At 44.3% G+C, this 17,030-nt stretch overlaps 1 protein-coding gene across 3 annotated transcripts; it reads left to right on the top strand.

Moving 5' to 3' along the window:
- Nucleotides 1-438: 438 nt before the first annotated feature.
- Nucleotides 439-16,952, top strand: ILKAP (ILK associated serine/threonine phosphatase). 3 transcript variants are annotated; one of them, XM_061636491.1, is made up of 12 exons: nt 441-636; nt 1,252-1,317; nt 6,497-6,553; nt 7,030-7,135; nt 8,428-8,554; nt 9,833-9,939; nt 12,305-12,398; nt 12,922-13,009; nt 13,433-13,554; nt 14,983-15,102; nt 15,258-15,339; nt 16,665-16,952. In XM_061636491.1, the coding sequence occupies exons 2-12, from the start codon at nt 1,285-1,287 to the stop codon at nt 16,803-16,805; spliced, it is 1,077 nt and encodes a 358-aa protein (XP_061492475.1). In that variant the 5' UTR covers nt 441-636; nt 1,252-1,284; the 3' UTR covers nt 16,806-16,952. The 3 variants fall into 3 exon arrangements, with proteins under 3 accessions (XP_061492476.1, XP_061492475.1, XP_061492474.1); XM_061636490.1 differs by having other exon boundaries at nt 7,030-7,149; XM_061636492.1 differs by lacking the exon at nt 7,030-7,135 and having other exon boundaries at nt 439-636.
- Nucleotides 16,953-17,030: the final 78 nt, after the last annotated feature.

Raw genomic sequence — 17,030 nt, 5'->3', positions numbered from 1 at the left:
ACGTGCATATATTTTAGGTGATCAACTGTATGTATAAAAATAAAATTGTCCTGGTACTTCCACTACTAAAGGCATCTCATACAATCATACTTCGCTCTGAAGGGAAACCCTCAAGTCACAGCCCTCCGGAAGTTGTGAAAAAGACAGAATGTACAGTAACGCATCATCCTTGCATTCGAGCCAGCCCAAGTGCCCCGGCCTGCAGGATGATTGGCAGGAGAGACTCCGCCTCCTTGATTAGCGCCATAGAGATAAGAATAATTGAGATAGAAAACAGTTCGCGCTTTGGGTAGCAACGTTCTAGTCCCGCCCCTTTACCTCAGAGCGTCTATCTAAAAGGCCCACTTTTTCCCCCTTAACCTTTTGCCGTTTCTACTACAGCAAGGCTGCTCTAGCCACGCCCCTTAAGGAGTGACGTAGGGCAGGGTGTCACTGCATCGAGAGAGGCGAGTAGCCAATGAGAGCAGGACTAGGCCCCGCCTTACGGCGATGATTGGCAGCTAGGTCAGCCTTTGCGAGCGGAGGAGGAGGACGCGGCTCGGGCCGGCCGCTGCCGCCGAGTTTAAGGCTGGATGGATCTGTTCGGGGACCTTCCAGAACCGGCTCCTTCGACAGATATTGCAGCACCAGCAACAGGTGAGTGTGTGGTGCCCAGGCTACACCCATGCGCTTGTGCTGTTGGCTTTAACCTCCAGGAGCTGCAGGAGCTGGGGCTGAATTCCCTCCAAGGAGCCCTAAGTTCTTCTTCCTTCCCGGTGTGGAAAAGAACACGCCGGCCCTGCACTTAGGACCATTTGCACAAGGATGCCCCCGCTCCCTCCAAAGGCCAGTAAAGGTTCCATCTGGACGGAGGCGTGGACACCCCTGCGTTGGGTTGTTTTTTTTAATGCCCAGGATTAGCGCCGCTTTGCCAAATACGGTGCAACACGCATGCGCGTGTGAACCCATACAGAAAGGCACGCGTCGTGCGTATTGACACTCGGGTGCACGCGCGGCACGAACGGAGTCCTTTACCTGGATGAAGACGCGCGCGCACGCACACGGGTTGCGCGTGCGTCGGTGGTTCGCTGGTGCTGCTCATCTAGCGAACAGTCTCCGCAACTCTGAAAATAGTGACTGTTGCCAGGATTGTTTGATTGTAAGAGGGAAGGAGCGATTGATTCAATAGAATTACGCTCGGAATGATCGTCAAAAATAAGTCTGACCCTCATGGTTGCGTGTCTTCTAACTGATACGTGTGTTGTTTTAAAGGGAAAGAAGGGCAGAAAGGAGCTTTGCTTTTTGATGATCTTCCGCCAGTCAGCAGCACCGACTTGGGTATGATTTTTGTTTACATCCTGTCTTCCACCCACTGGCATCGTCTTCCCCTTTTTCCTTTTCTTTTTGTTCTGTTGTACTAGATGGGCCTTTATGCAGTGTTTTCATTTATGGGGGTGGAGATGTGCCCTGCAGCCTCCCACTGGGCCTCTCCCAAACCAGTTGCCTATAGGCTTGGAAGGAGGCTGGCAGGCACCCACCCTTATACCTCTTTGTGTCTGTAACTTGTTTTGACAAAAGCAGGAGACCTTTCCTCATTGACATATAATTATTAGCATTTATTACCCATCCTTCACCTAGAGGTCCCAGGACAGGTTACAAAAAATTTAAAAGACATAATCAAAACAGTTAAAAACAACCTAAACAACATTTTTAAGGCAGTTTTCCCAAGCCATGCTTGCTACTTGTCCCAGCCCACTTTCCTACTTGCAGTCATGAAGCAGGCCTTTACTCCTGGACAGAATGTCGTCGTCATATATTACATTTAATCATCCCTGACTATATAAAATGTCTCAAAGAGTCTTACAATTGTAAAAAAGGATACAAATATAAGAATGTAAACCATCAAAAAGAATAAACTATGGAACTCAAAGTGCTCATCCTGCAGTATTATGAAAAAAACCAATACTACCCCACTCTACTAAAAGATGAACGCCACAACAGGCTAGGCTAGGGTGTCATCACACCATATGATCCATTTAAGAACCAAATGCCTGGGAAAATGGGAACATCCTTGTCTGGCACCTAAAAGCTGATAAGGCTGGCGCTGCTGTCGAAGCCCTGGTGGAACTGTGGAATGCAAAAATGACCCGGGCAGTTGACACGATCGCTCCTGTGCACCCTCTCCTGTGTAGAGCTCATGCAGCTCCATGGTATACCTTGGAGCTGAGAGCGATGAAACAGCATAGAAGATGGCTTGAGTGCAGATGGAGGCGAACTCCTGATGGATGCAATTATGCACTGGTGAGTGCGTATACAAGCTGTACTTGGGGGCAGTGAGGGCAGCAAAGAAGCAATATTTTGCTGCCACTATTAAATCTTCTATCTGCCGTCCAGCGGAGCTATTTAAAATTGTCCGAGGGCTATTACATTCCGGCCCTACGGATGTCGTGGAGTCATCACAGGCACATTGCAGTGAATTTGCTAGGCACTTCCAGGACAAAATCTCTTGCATCCGCCAGGACTTAGACTCCAATGTTGCAGCAGTTGAATCGAATGAGGTGTCCAGCGCGCAGTCTTGTCCTAATTCTTTGGATGAGTTTCAGTTGGTACAGCTTGAGGACGTTGACAAGGTGCTTGGACTGGTGCGTGCAACTACTTCTAAATTGGATCCTTGCCCTTCTTGGCTAATAAAAGCTAGCAGGAATGGAACAGCCGGTTGGGCCAGGGCAGTGATTAATGCTTCACTGCAGGAGGGAGTGGTCCCTGGCCTCCTGACAGAGGCAATAGTGAGACCACTCCTGAAGAAAACGTCCCTGGACCTGGAAAACTTTAACAACTATAGGCCGGTAGCTAATGTTCCATTCCTGGGCAAGGTCCTAGAATGAGTGGTTGCCAACCAGCTCCAGACACTCTTGGATGACACCGATTATCTGGATCCATTTCAGTCGGGTTTTAGACCTGGGCTCGACATGGAGACAGCCTTGGTCAGGGATGACCTTTGTCGGGAGGCAGACGGGGAGTGCGACCCTGCTGATTCTCCTTGACCTCTCAGCGGCTTTTGATACCATCAACCATGGTATCCTTCTGGGACGACTCACTGATCTGGGAGTGGGCGGTACTGCGTGGCAGTGGTTCCGCTCCTATTTGGTGGGTCGTCTCCAGAGGGTAGTGCTTGGGGAGCATTGCTCGGCACCCTGGGACCTCCAATATGGAGTCCCACAGGGGTCAGTTCTGTCCCCCATGCTTTTTAATATCTATATGAAGCCGTTGGGTGCGGTCATCAGGAGTTTTGGAGTGCGCTGCCATCAGTATGCTGATGACACGCAGCTCTATTTCTCCTTTTCATCTTCTTCAGGTGAGCCTGTCGGCGTGCTGAACCGATGTCTAGCTGCAACAATGGACTGGATGAGAGCTAACAAACTGAGACTTAATCCAGATAAGACTGAGATGCTGCTGGTGGGTGGTTCTCCTGACGGGATGGGGGATGTTCGACCTGTTCTGGATGGGGTTGCACTCCCCCTGAAGGAACGGGTTCGTAGCTTGGGAGTTCTTTTAGATCCATCCCTGTCACTTGAGGCTCAGATAGCCTCTGTGGCACGGGGTGTTTTCTACCAGCTTTGGCTGGTGGCCCAGCTGCGCCCCTATCTGGACAGAGAGAACCTCGTTTCAGTAGTTCATGCGCTGGTAACCTCGAAATTAGATTACTGCAATGCGCTCTACGTGGGGCTGCCTCTGAAGACGGTTCGGAAACTGCAGCTTGTGCAGAATGCAGCGGCCAGATTGTTAACGGGGACCAGACGGTCCGACCATATAACACTGACTCTGGCCCGCTTGCAGTGGCTGCCTATTTGTTTCCGGGCCCGGTTCAAAGTGCTGGTTTTGACCTATAAAGCCTTACACGGCATAGGACCACAATACCTGTTGGAACGCCTCCCCCGTTATGAACCTGCCCGTACACTACGTTCATCATCAAAGACCCTCCTCCGAGTTCCTACTCATAGGGAAGCTCGGAGGATGGCAACGCAGAAAAGGGCCTTTTCTGTGGTGGCCCCCGAACTGTGGAACGATCTCCCGGAGGAAATACGCCTGGCGCCATCGTTAATATCTTTTCGGCGCCAGGTCAAAACTTTTCTTTTCACCCAGGCTTTTTAATTAATTATGTTTAGTATACGCTGACATTGTTTTAATTTTTAATAATTTTTAACTTTTTATATGTTTTATATTGATACATGTCTTGTACTTTGCTATTTCTTGTCTTGTGAACCGCCCAGAGAGCTTCGGCTATGGGGCAGTCTATAAGTTTAATGAAATAAATAAAATGAAATAAATAAATGATGAATTGGAACATTGGAAGGTGCCTTGTACTGAGTCAGTCAGTTCTTCCACACTGTCTGTCAGAGGCTGTTCAAGGTTTTAGGCAGGGAGTCTTTCCTAGCCCTGACCTGAAAAGATCAGGGATTGAACCTGGGACCTTCTGCTTGCAAGGCAGATATTTTACCACTGTGCTGCAGCTCTTCCCCTGTAGTTGCTGCTCTTAGATGGAAGAGTATTTTGGCCTAAGGTGGCAGTAGATTCCTGCTTCCCTCTAGGATTGGGAAGGTGCTGTGCAGATGTTTCATACATGGTTTTTGCCTTGGCTGAATCCTCATCTCTCTCACTCTCTTTGCTTAGCATGGACCCCTTTCCTTTATTGCAGGCCTTGATGCAAGGGGGTGCCCCCTGCCCCTCCACACTTATAACGTGTAGCAACATGCTTGACTTTACCTTTGTTTTTCAGCTAGCTACACAAGTCTCATTTTTACAGAGATTAAATGTTTACTAGCAGTGTGTTTCCAGAGAAATTACTGATAATATAAAGACTGGTTTCTGTAGAATACAAAAGGGAAACTCGAAGCTGCTGTCTTCACTGTGCCCTTCAATGATCCTGAGATTATTTGAGAGCGCCTTGGTTAAGCCCTGTGTGCCGTGACAGCAAGCATACATGGGGAGTGCTGGATATGGCTGCCCCACAACTATAGAACTTGCTTTCCTTGAAAAGCTATCCTGAGACAGAGCATATTGAGAAATAAGAAGCCTTGCTGGGGGACAGCAGTAGGTCAGGGAGAGAGCACATGTTTTGCATGCAGGAGGTCATTTGTTTTTCCCTGCGATTTCTAGGTAGGGCTGGTTAAGGGTCCTTTCTGAAACTGTGGAAACATTGTTATTTAAATTTATATCCCGCCCTTCCGGCAGGAGCCCAGGGCGGCAAACAGAAACACTAAAAACATCTAAAATATCATAAAAAGAAACTTTAAAATATATTAAAACAAAACATCTTTGAAAACAAGTTAAAACAAAATATCCTTAAAACGTCTTTTTAAAAAAAAGCTTTAATAACATATTAAAAAGCAAGTCCAACAAGATGCAGACTGGGATACGGTCTCTACTTAAAAATCTTGTTGAAAGAGGAAGGTCTTCAGTAGGTGCTGAAAAGATAACAGAGATGGCGCCTGTCTAATATTTAAGGGGAGGGAATTCCAAAGTGTAGGTGCCACAACACTAAAGGTCCGCCTCCTATGTTGTGCAGAATAGATTTCCTGATAAGACGGTATCTGCAGGAGGCCCTCGGCTGCAGAGCGCAGTGATCGACTGGGTATACAAGGGATAAGACGATCTTTCAGGTATCCTGGTCCCAAGCTGTATAGGGCTTTGTACACCAAAATCAGAACCTTGAAAGCCCAGTAGCTAATGGGCAGCCAGTGCAATTCTTTCAGCAGCGGGGTAACATGTTGGCGATACCCTGCCCCAGTGAGCAGTCGCACCATCGCATTTTGCACCAGCTGCAACTTCCAGACCAACCTCAAGGGCAGCCCCGCATTGAAAGGCAACTGTAGACAGTACTGAGCAAGATGGATCAGTAGTCTTGAGCTGATAATGAGGCACCTTCCTAGGTTCCTTAACTTTCTCTTTGGGCCAGTTCTTGGGCAAAGGCGGTGGCAGGGGGATTAACACACTACAAAATTTTAATTTGCTGTTTTGAAATGCTACTACATCACTGTAACGGAACATTTTATATCTTTACAGTGCAATCCATTCTTCCATCCCCTATCCCATACTGATGGCTGGTGGGTTAGGATTGTGCATAGTGTCCTCTTTGTTGGCCTCTGCCAACAGAGAGGAGCACTGGTTGAGGGGAGGAGGGGTTCACAGTGAAAGCCCCAGTTTTGCCCAGGCAGGTGGTAAGGTACTGTTAGCAGTAGCCGGCAGTAAACTCCAAAATGTGTCAGGGTGTTGCTGGTTTTGGATGAAAAGTAAGTCCCATTGAGTATAAGTAAGTCTGAGTGAGGATAAGATTGTAACCTAAGCAAATCCTCATTTATGTGCTAAATTCAATGGAACATCTTGAACAGGTAAATGTTTAGGCAACATTTTATCTTGGCAGTGTCATTTTGTAGATTGAACTTTCTCTATAAAACTATCTCAGAAACCTGCTTGCTGTGGGACCTGGATTCTGGTCATATGTTCTCTTGTGTTTTAGGGAAAGGAGGCTCTTTGCTTTTTGATGACCTCCCACCTGCCAGCAGTGGAAATTCAGGTGAGCAGCAGTCTCAATAGTTATCTTTTGCCTTTGATTTCACTGCTGTAATAGGAGCACACTTGAGAATGAAGCATGGTTAAATCCTGCAGGTGTTGGTTAACTTTAGGGATGCATCAAATGTTCACAGCTGAAGATTTACAGTGTCAAAAGTATTTTGGGTGTGTGTGTGAAATGTCTCTTGCAAACCACACCCTTTTTCCTTGTCTCTTTAGCCGTTGTTTGTTAGCAGTTCACTTCCCAGCTGGCAGCTGCTTTGGCACCATTTTTTGTAACTGTTGAAACCGGAGCTGCCTCTGGCTGGGATTACGTAGAGAGGAAATTGGGGATCATGTAATCCATGTGACAGCATCATTTGGCCCATCTGATTTGCCTACATAATCCCAGCCAGCCAGTGATCATGTAGTCCGACAGCGTCGCTTGAATAAATGATTCAAATAAATAAGATAATAACTGATCAACATTTTATTCTCTAGCTTCACATCCCACAGAGCAAGTTTCTCTTCCAGTCAGCCATGGGAAGGGAGAGAAGAGGAAATCCACTGAGGGAGAGAAGAATGGGAGTGAAGAACTTGTGGAAAAGAAAGTTTGTAAAGGTTTTCAGACAGTCTGAAGCCAACTATTTTCTATTCTAGTGCTGCTTTAAATTAGGGAAACAGTGAAATCATTTCCTCAGGACATCCTGTTGGGATCACCCTTATAAATGAGGGGGGATGGAATTAGTTGCCTGTCAAAAGAGTCCTTCCTGAATGTCTCACCTCTGCAGAGTTTGGGTTTCCCCCTCTTTAAGGGCAAAATTGTACTTCCCTTTTGACTTGCAGTGCATTGATTGTATTTGTAGCCTGTGTTTCCTCCAAGGAGCTCAAGACAATGTACACGAAGGTTATCTCCTTTTCTCTTCACAACAACCTTGTGACATAGGCTGGAGGTGCCAACTACATCTTTTTTAAAAAAATGAACTTCTGGGTTTCCTTTTAGCTGACTTAGTCCTCAAAGTGGCTTGCATTAACCAGCTATTGTGTACAGTCAAAAGAGAGAGAGAGAAAAAAAATTAGGGCTGACCCACATTGCCTAACAAGCTTGAGTGAGGATCTGAATACAGGCTCATTTATCCACTGCCACGGAAGCTTTATTTTTGGTGCCAGATATATATTGGTATTCTTTGCAACATGGTCTAGCTGCCGCCATGCCATGCAAACCCAACCTGTCTCCTTTCCTCCCATGTTTACCCATGTTGCACTCAGGGAAGCAGCTTCTTAGCTGATCTGAGCTAGGCTAGAATGTAGAAGGCAAAACACTGTTTTTCAGTTTCCCAAGTGAATTGTGATGTGGCGACAGTGGCACGATCTCAGTTGCATCTGCTGCTCTTAGTGTCAGCTGCAGTAATCCCGGGAGTGCACCATGTTGACATCCTCCCCGGTGCACCTGAGCAAGCGTGGTGACTAACATAGTAATGTTGCAAGCTTCAGGAGTTAAGAATATTCACTGGGTTCTAACTGAAGTGGAACAGCTTTTTATGCAACATTGTATTCTGCCTACCCCATCATGGATACTTCTCTGGAGTGTTCCTAGCTCGGATTGGACACTGATGTCGGTCTTTTATTTTATTGGCATTGCTATAGTGCTTTTAACTGGTGTGTTCTAGTCCATAGTCTTTTAGAATTATAGCAATATTTTAATGCTGCTGTTACAGGGTGAATCTTCAGCCACACGTGCTGACCTAGTAGACTAGTTAAAGCATTAAATACAAATTGTGACCTAGAGGTTTTCAGAATGCTACTAACCTAAGCAAAATGGCCACTTAATGGAGCGTTGTGCAAAAGGGAGCTCAGGGATTGCATCCTGCATGTATCTTTTGCTTTGTTTCTTTTTAGACTCTGCAGGTATTCTTGGTCTGAAGGGTTACGTGGCAGAGAGAAAAGGAGAGCGAGAAGAGATGCAGGATGCCCATGTTATTCTGAATGATATTACAGAGGAGTGCAGCCCCCTTCCCTCTCAGATGTGAGTCTTGTATATGCTCATCCTGGTGTGTGTGTGTGAGAGTGAGTGAGTGAGTGAGAGAGACTGAGAGAGAGACCGAGAGAGAGACTGAGAGACCGTCTGCTTTCTCCTAGGGTAGCCTTTATTGTCCTGTGTACCCAGTGATTTTGAAATTGCCTTCAGTACATCTGATGTCTGAAAACAGTGGTGTTTCTTTCTTTCTACAACGTTACATTAGCCATGACAGCAAGTCATGATGGCTATATTACTTTCTGCATTGGAGACAGCATGCTTCTGAATAATGATTGCTAGGGGATGCTAGCTTGCTTCTGGGATTCCCATGAGCATCTGATTGGCCATTCTGGACACAGAATGCTGGACTGGATGGACATTTGGTCCAATTCAGCAGGACTCTTGTGTTCCTGTGGTCATAAAGACACACACGCTCATACCCCAATTCACCTTTCCTCACAGATACAATTTTGGGAGGTGCAACAGAAAATCAAGCGCAGGGTATCTAAGGAGGACACATGAGAAATGTGCTTTTCATTTTTTTAATTCTGGAACCTTCTTAATAGATAAGATCTCTGGAATTCTGTATATGATTCCAGCAGTGGCACTGGAAAGCCTAGGAACTAAGCAATCCTCATATATTTATTTTTGTATATGTACTTAAAGCCCACCCTTCACTAGATGGTCCCAGGGCAGATTAAAAAAAAGTCACAATTAAGCAAGTACAAGTTACATTAAAAACAAAAATAAAACCACAAAGCAACCAATGACAAGATGATAGGACAGCTTTTAATAACTAGGGACATACATTATTTGGAAAGGACTCTCATTCACCAGGGATTTTATCTGAGACATTGTCAGCTACTTTCAGACTAGCTTATTCTTTCAGTCATCTCTTTATCATCATTAACTGGGTATTCTGCTGTTGTTGACACCAAGGGCTGTTTCACATGTTACCAAATTCCGAAATGAAAGATAAATGAGAAACCTGTATGTAGGATTGTTTTGTATTGCAGTCTATATCAGGAAAGAAGAATGCGTGGCTCTCCATATGATGATGGTCTAACCTCCCATAATCCCTGCCCATTGGCCATGCTGGCTGGGACGGATGGGAGTTGAAGTCCAACAGCACCTGGAGTGCACAATGTGGTTACCCTTGCTGTACGCAGATGAAGGAATGTTTGGGCTTTTTGCAGCTCTGCTGTTGATGCACGCTCAGCACGTTTTCAGCTTCTTAACAAATTCCAGAGTGAGATCAGTCTTGTCAATGTGCGTCTTCCTTTACAGTTCCCGTGTCTCATACTTTGCTGTCTTTGATGGCCATGGAGGAGTCCGAGCTTCAAAGTATGCAGCACAGAATCTGCATCAAAACCTGATAAGAAAATTCCCTAAAGGTAAGATGGGAGGGGGAGTGTAGTGATGTGCAGTATCATTTCCCGGGGTTTCCTGCTTTGGCATAAAGCTGTGTTGCTACTGCTGCATATTGGTGGGGATAAAAAATCCAAATTTGTGCAAGTAGGGTATGTTACCTGGTGCTGTATCAACTGTGCTGACTCCCAGTCAGTTTCTGGACCCAATTAAAACTGCTGATTTCATTTGTTTTCCTTAAAAATTGAATCCTGCCTTTCCTCCATCATGGAACCCAAGTTGGCATACATGTGACTCCAGCGTGGTCTCCCATCCAAGGCATTGGCAAAACCCAGGCCTGCTGAGCTTCAGCAAGGTGGTGGCCTTATGCGCCTACAGAGCATAATTCTGGGATCCTAATTAAACCTTAAATGAATTAGGGCCAGACTACCTGAAAGGATGCCGTCTCCCAAACCCTGAGATCATCTTCAGAGATCCTGCTCTGCATCTCCCTGCCAAGTAAAGTGTGGGTGGCTACTAGGGAAGGGTCCTTCCTGGAAGTGGCTCACCTGTTACAAGAAGAGAAGAATTTTTATTGTACTAGCTATTGGCCTTGTTGTTGTTATGTGCCTTCACGTGGATTTTGACTTATGGCGACCCTGTGAATCAGCCACCTCCAATAGCATTTGTTATAAACCACCCTGTTCAGATCTTGTAAGTTTAGGTCTGTGGTTTCCTTTATGGAATCAATCCATCTCTTGTTTGGCCTTCCTCTTTTTCTACTCCCTTCTGTTTTCCCCAGCATTATGGTCTTTCCTAGTGAATCAGGTCTTCTTATTATGTGTCCAAACTATGATAAACTCAGTTTCATCATTTTAGCTTCTAGTGATAGTTCTGGTTTAATTTGTTCTAACACCCAATTTGTCTTTTTCGCAGTGTATGCTATGCACAAACCTCTCTTCCAACACCACATTTCAAATGAGCTGATTTTTCCCTTATCCGCATTTTTCACCGTCCAACTTTCACATCCACACATAGAGATCGGGAATACCATGGTCTGAATGATCCTAACTTCAGTGTTCAGTGATACATCTTTGCATTTGAGCACCTTTTCTCTCCTAGCTGCCCTCCCCAGTCCTAGCCTTCTTCTGATTTCTTAACTATTGTCTCCATTTTGGTTAATGACTGTGCCAAGGTATTGGTAATCCTTGACAAGTTCAATGTCCTCATTGTCCACTTTAAAGTTACATAAATCTGTTGTAATTACTTTAGTCTTCTTGACGTTCAGCTGTAGTCCTGCTTTTGTGCTTTCCTCTTTAACTTTCATCAGCATGTGTTTCAAATCATTACTGGTTTCTGCTAGTAGTATATTATTGTCGGCATATCTTAAATTATTGATATTTCTCCGTCCAATTTTCACACCTCCTTCACCCAATTTTCACAGCTCCTTCATTGGCCTTGACAATGTTAAAATACACTCCATTTCCAGAGAGACTCACTTGGCACCACTTTTAGGGTGATCTTGGTGTCGGGTTAAGACTTTCTTTATTCTTCCAAGCCTCTTAAAACCTGTGATCGTAATGTCTTCGGTGTCATCCACTGTCTTGTCATGCATCCTTACTTGTGCTGCGAGGCTGACTTTCTTCCCTGCTGATGATTTTTTTTTGCTGCAGTTGCTGTTTTTATGTTTAATATTTTAATATTATAAATGGTATTTCATAATTCTGTGTGTGGTGTAGTGGTCAGAGTGCTGGACTAGGACCTGGGAGACCAGGGTTCAAATGCCTACTCCGCCCTGCAGCTTGCTGGGTGACCTTGGGCCATTCATAGCCTTTCAGCCTAACCTACCTCACAGGGTTGTTGTGAAGATACAGTGGAGATGAGGAGAACAATATGCGCCACATGGAGCTCCTTGGAGGAAAGGTGGGATAAATGTAATAGATAGATAGCCAGACGCAGAGCATAATGGAACCCTTGTGACCTCAAAATTGGATCTGGTGGGTTGGGGAACCCTCAAGAGCAGATTTTGGGGGGGGGCACGGGAGCAAGAGAGGAAATGGAAGTCCCATTGCACCAGCAGAACCCCACAGCACTGGATACAACTCAAATTCCTTAAAGTATATGGTTGCCGTGGCAGCTTTTTTGATTGGGCAAAATGGCTGTGTGAACAGAAGTGGATGTATGTCATTACAGACGTGGAAAGCAATGGATCTGTAGTAGGCAATGGCTGGAGGACAGATTAGGTTAATGATGAGCCAGAACCATTAATCTAAGATGTAAAACTTTACATTTCAATCAAAATGCATTTTGTAAGCAAAACTTCTGGTTTCAATTTGTTTAGTGCAAAATGTGTGTGCCCTGTTTTCAAGCAACTGAGAAAGGTGACTGATTACTTTTTTATGTTTATAACAGGAGATGTTCCCAGTGTGGAGAAAACAATAAGAAGGTGCCTTCTGGACACCTTCAAATACACAGATGAGGAGTTTCTCAAGCAGGCTTCAAGCCAGTGAGTGTAAACTAACCCAAGTGTATGGGCATTGTGCTTGTGTTAAGGGTATTGGGGACCATATCACTTCAGAAAGGACATTTGAATTTTTGAGATTTAAATTTGAGGTTTTAACTTTTTGAAGTTTAACTTCTATTTTAAACTTTGTATATTGTACATTTTTAACATAAGTCGCTTTGAGATCTAGATGGTGAAAAGCGAGACACAATTTTGTAAAAATAAATGAATGTTCCCACTTTCAGATAGTCCCTGCAGATGGAAAGGTAGCATGTCAAGAAGGGTTCTAACAAAGCCTCCTAATTTTCTTGCTGTCTTTCCATTGTGGGGAGTCTTTAATTAGTGGGGGTGGTGATACTCAAATATGGCAGGAGGGCTGTATCATCTTTGAACAAGGGAGTGATCCTTTTAGCTCCCCCTTTTCTAAATTTGTGCTATCGGTCTCCATAATTGCATGGCTTGAATCTTGAACAGTTTGGAACCTGCTTGAATCCCTTTTTTTGTCCTTGTTCTCTGACGCCTGCAGGAAACCTGCCTGGAAGGATGGCTCCACAGCAACCTGTGTGCTGGTGATTGATAACACTCTTTATATTGCCAACCTTGGAGACAGTAGGGTAAGCAATACTAGAAGTTGTGGGTCCAGTTTCCCTTGTTTTGAGTGAGGCAAATTTTTTCAGTTCAGCTGAAAGATGCTATAGAACTGTTCCTTAGCACTGCCATTATCGTCCAGTATGTCCACCAAATGGCCAGATGCCTACCTCAAATGTTTTGTTGTTAGAAAATGTGCCTTGGAGCAGCTCTGTGGTCCTTTGGATTTTCTTGGTAAACTCTAGATGGCGTTATAGACCCAGTGATAGTGGCAAGTCAGTTTCAGGCCTTGGCTTATATGGGAGGCTAGAGGCATACAATACAGTGTGCTGCTTAGAAATTGCTTAGGCATTTGTTTAATAGAGAGTTGTATACTGTAACACCCCAAGCAGAGACTTTGAGCTTGCAATCCTTGCTACTTGTTCACAAGGGCTTTTCTGTCAGTGCAGGCGATTCTGTGTCGTTACAATGAAGAGAGTCAGAAACATACAGCCTTAAATCTCAGCAAAGAACATAACCCAACTCAGTACGATGAGCGGATGAGGATCCAAAAGGCTGGAGGAAATGTCAGGTAACAGTGGAAGCACAAAGGGAGGGTTTGGGGATGAGTTTGGGGTCCTATTGTTTTTGGAAGAGCTTAATGCTGCAATAGCTCTTTGGCAATATTTGGGTGTTTGAGTAACAGTTGAGATTTGGGTTTTCCCCCAATGATACAAATTCATCTGTAGTGTGGCAAATTCCTATTAATTGTAAGACTGTGTGACTCTGGCTTTTTATTTTGTTACAAGCTATCGTATAAATATGGCTTCGTTTGTATTTGGATAAACAGTAATATTTTCCTAACCATGAAGAGTCTGAATATGAATTGGTAATATAAAAGTAGTACATATTTTGTGTGCACATGTAAGATGTACTTTTACATTACCAATTTATATTCACACACAAAATGTGTTTAATATGTATTGGTGTGTGTATATAATTGTAAAAATGTGTCTTGCAATGCATCAAGCTTTTTGGGCAAAGAAAACAATTTTAACTGCTGACCAAGTGGCTTTAATCCAACTGGTCAGGTACCAAATCTCACTTTTTAATGAGACCAAATCTTATTTGTTACTGATTCATTACATGATAAACAAGATTAAAGATGCTACCAAGCCTTCAATAGTATTGTTGCCATGTGTTGTCAGGTGCTGCCTTCTAATTGGTTCAGCCCGTGGCATATAGAGCCAACTGCTCTTGTGAAAGACAGTAGCTTTCCAGGAACTCAAGCAGAGATCTTGCTCAGCTCTGCTTGGAGGGAGAGGAGATGGCAGGATTGAATGTAGCACCTTATACTTGGAAAGCATGTGCTCTATTACTAAGTCATGGACAATTCCAACTGACACTTAGTTTCATAATAAAGTTTTTCTCTTGAATATGTGAGAACTTCTCAGTAAACGTGTTCAATCCAATATATTTCTCTTGAGGAAGAAAATGCTTACCGAAGACTGCTATGTTTTTTCATGCAAACATCACATTGACCACTCCAGTAGAACAAGGATACACCGAAGTGTGGAGACTGCTATAATGCTAAACCAGTCAGCTAGCTTTTAAGCCAATGTATAATTAGGACAGGTGTTTAATTTGTATTCTTAAATGTGTTATAAAGTACCTGTTTGGAATCAAAATGTGTTGCGTTTTCTTGAGGACTAGAACTGTTGGGTAGAGTGGTGAAATGCAATGTTTAGGTCACCTGTGATTCCAGAGTCTGTAGAGAGAGGTTTGCAAAACCTACTCAATTTGGTCCCAGATACTTCCTTCTCCTTTAGGGAACCTGTGACCCACCAGGGGTTGCCAAACTGCATCTCTCAACATCCCTGACAGTTGGCCGTGCTGCCTGGGCTGATGGAAGTTGGACTCCCAACAACATCCAGAGGGCCGCAGGTTGTCCATCCCTGTTCTAGTGTGACAACTTCAGGGATCTAATCTGGGGACTTTCTCTCCCTTCCCACTTTTGTAGGGAAGGACGTGTCCTGGGTGTCCTGGAAGTCTCTCGCTCCATTGGGGATGGACAGTACAAGCGCTTTGGGGTCATCTCTGTGCCAGATGTCAAACGCTGCCAACTTACACACAATGACAGGTAAAACTGGTGTGAGAGTGAGTGAAAGAGAGAGAGCACAAACGAACACAATGAGAAAACATGGTGGCTTCTTTTTTAAAAAGCAGGCAACAGGCTCTAGAATATTTATTTTATTTTGGTTTTTGGGTAAAACTTATCACCAGTTGCTCTTCCAGGTTTATCCTGTTGGCTTGTGATGGTCTCTTCAAAGTCTTCTCACCAGAAGAAGCTGTGAACTTCATCATGTCTTGTTTGGAGGTGAGGGGAAGATAAGCTTGTCTACTCATTTGATGAGAGATGGAGTTACTTGTTTGGAAAGGCATGTGGAAGAGGAACCACACTTTTCATCTGTACTCAAATTGGGCTTGAAAGAGAACTTACCCATTCTTGCCCTTCTGATCTGCTTTCTGTGGCTTTGTCACTTCACCGCTGCCATCTCCTTAGCAATAAAAAAATCTTAATTTATATGCTAGCTGTTGAACTTTTAAGTTATTCTTTTAAGCTTATTAATTGTAGCAACTGATTCTTGAAAGGCTGGTAACCTTCTCCACTTACTTGATGCCTCATTGGGTCTATCTTGCAGCTTCAAGCCCCTGAGCCAGCCCTATGTTGGATATGGAGAGGCAACATGGGATTCATGTGTCCTCTGACAAATCTGAGGCTAGAAACAAGAGGTAGCGCAGTGTACAGAGTGGTATCCAATGCACTTATTAGCGCAGAGATTTCTATTTGCATAATGGAACTTCCTCCCCTGCTCTCCCCACATGCACTCCACACCCTTCCCAAATCTGCTCTGGAGAGTGGGGAGAAACCCCAGAACAGATTTAGGGGGCACATGAGGAGACGAGAACTGGGGGGGGGGAGAGTTCTGTTGCACAGTCAAGTAATTTACATCTGCAGAATGAGTGCATTGAATACTGTCCCCATAGCGGAGCCCTGTGTTAAATGGCACAGTATTATTGAGGCTGCATGGTGGGCTATTTTTGTCTAGTTGCTCTTTCAGTGAGGCACAAGAGAGCCCATGTATGTATCCCCATAGAAGTGGGTTGTGATTAAAAAAAAAAACCTTCAGAAGACTCTGCAAGTAACTAATTATAAGGCTGAATTAGAGGCTTTCCCTCCCTGTGCTTAAGCATGGCAGTGGTTGTGAAGGAAAGGGCTCTTTGCTGGTGGTACCCCAGTTTGAGAATGCCCACCTGGTGTCTGTGTTGTGGTCTTTTCAGAGCCAGGGGAAGGTCTTTTTTATTTTCTCAGGCTTTCTAGTTGTAAAAACATGTTTTTAGTGCTTCATATATATTTGGCACTATTGTATTCTCTTGATGGTTTTCTTTTTGTTTTGTTCTGATACTCTTATAAATTTGTTCCTGATTCTATGAGCATGTTTGTACTTTATATTTTAGGGGGAGGGGTTATTTAAAAAGTCTGTACACTGCCTGGAGAACTTTTTGTTAATGAATAGTACAAAAACATTGTCAATAAACGTTACTCTTGGAATGATAAGAAATGTGCATATTAAAACTGTTTCCACAAAGTAAGTGAAGGGAAACTACCCTGTGTTGTCCGTGTGTTCTGCTTCTCAACAGGACAAAACTATTCCTCTAAGAGACGCCAAATCAGCCACTGACACGAGGTATGAAGCAGCCTGTAACAGGCTGGCCAACAAGGCTGTGCAACGAGGATCGGCAGATAACGTCACTGTGGTGGTAGTCCGGATTGAGCAGTGATGCAAAGAATACGTACAAGTGAGGTCCTTAGCAGCATGCAGTGGATTTAATGGAACAAGTTAGTGCATCTGTGAGTGTGTGTAGGGTTTTGGTTGTGTTTTTCCCCCTCTGAATGCTGTTGTTTGTAAATAAAAGGTTTTTTTCTAACTGTTCCTGTCAGTTCATTTCACAGAATCACAGCTGGCTAGAATGGGGCCACCCAATCCAGCATCCTCACTGGGTGGA

The sequence above is a fragment of the Rhineura floridana genome, chromosome 7 (genome assembly GCF_030035675.1).
Source record: "Rhineura floridana isolate rRhiFlo1 chromosome 7, rRhiFlo1.hap2, whole genome shotgun sequence".
NCBI lineage: Eukaryota > Metazoa > Chordata > Lepidosauria > Squamata > Rhineuridae > Rhineura > Rhineura floridana.
This window is presented reverse-complemented; position numbering and strand designations above follow the sequence as displayed.

What these genes read in the sequence shown, in the direction of transcription:
- ILKAP (XM_061636490.1), top strand. Translation starts at nt 573, where the DNA reads ATGGATCTGTTCGGGGACCTTCCAGAACCGGCTCCTTCGACAGATATT. An exon ending in TATTGCAGCACCAGCAACAG is followed by an intron (nt 637 to 1,251) that starts GTGAGTGTGTGG and finishes GTTGTTTTAAAG; the next exon opens with GGAAAGAAGGGCAGAAAGGA. An exon ending in CAACTTACACACAATGACAG is followed by an intron (nt 15,103 to 15,257) that starts GTAAAACTGGTG and finishes TTGCTCTTCCAG; the next exon opens with GTTTATCCTGTTGGCTTGTG.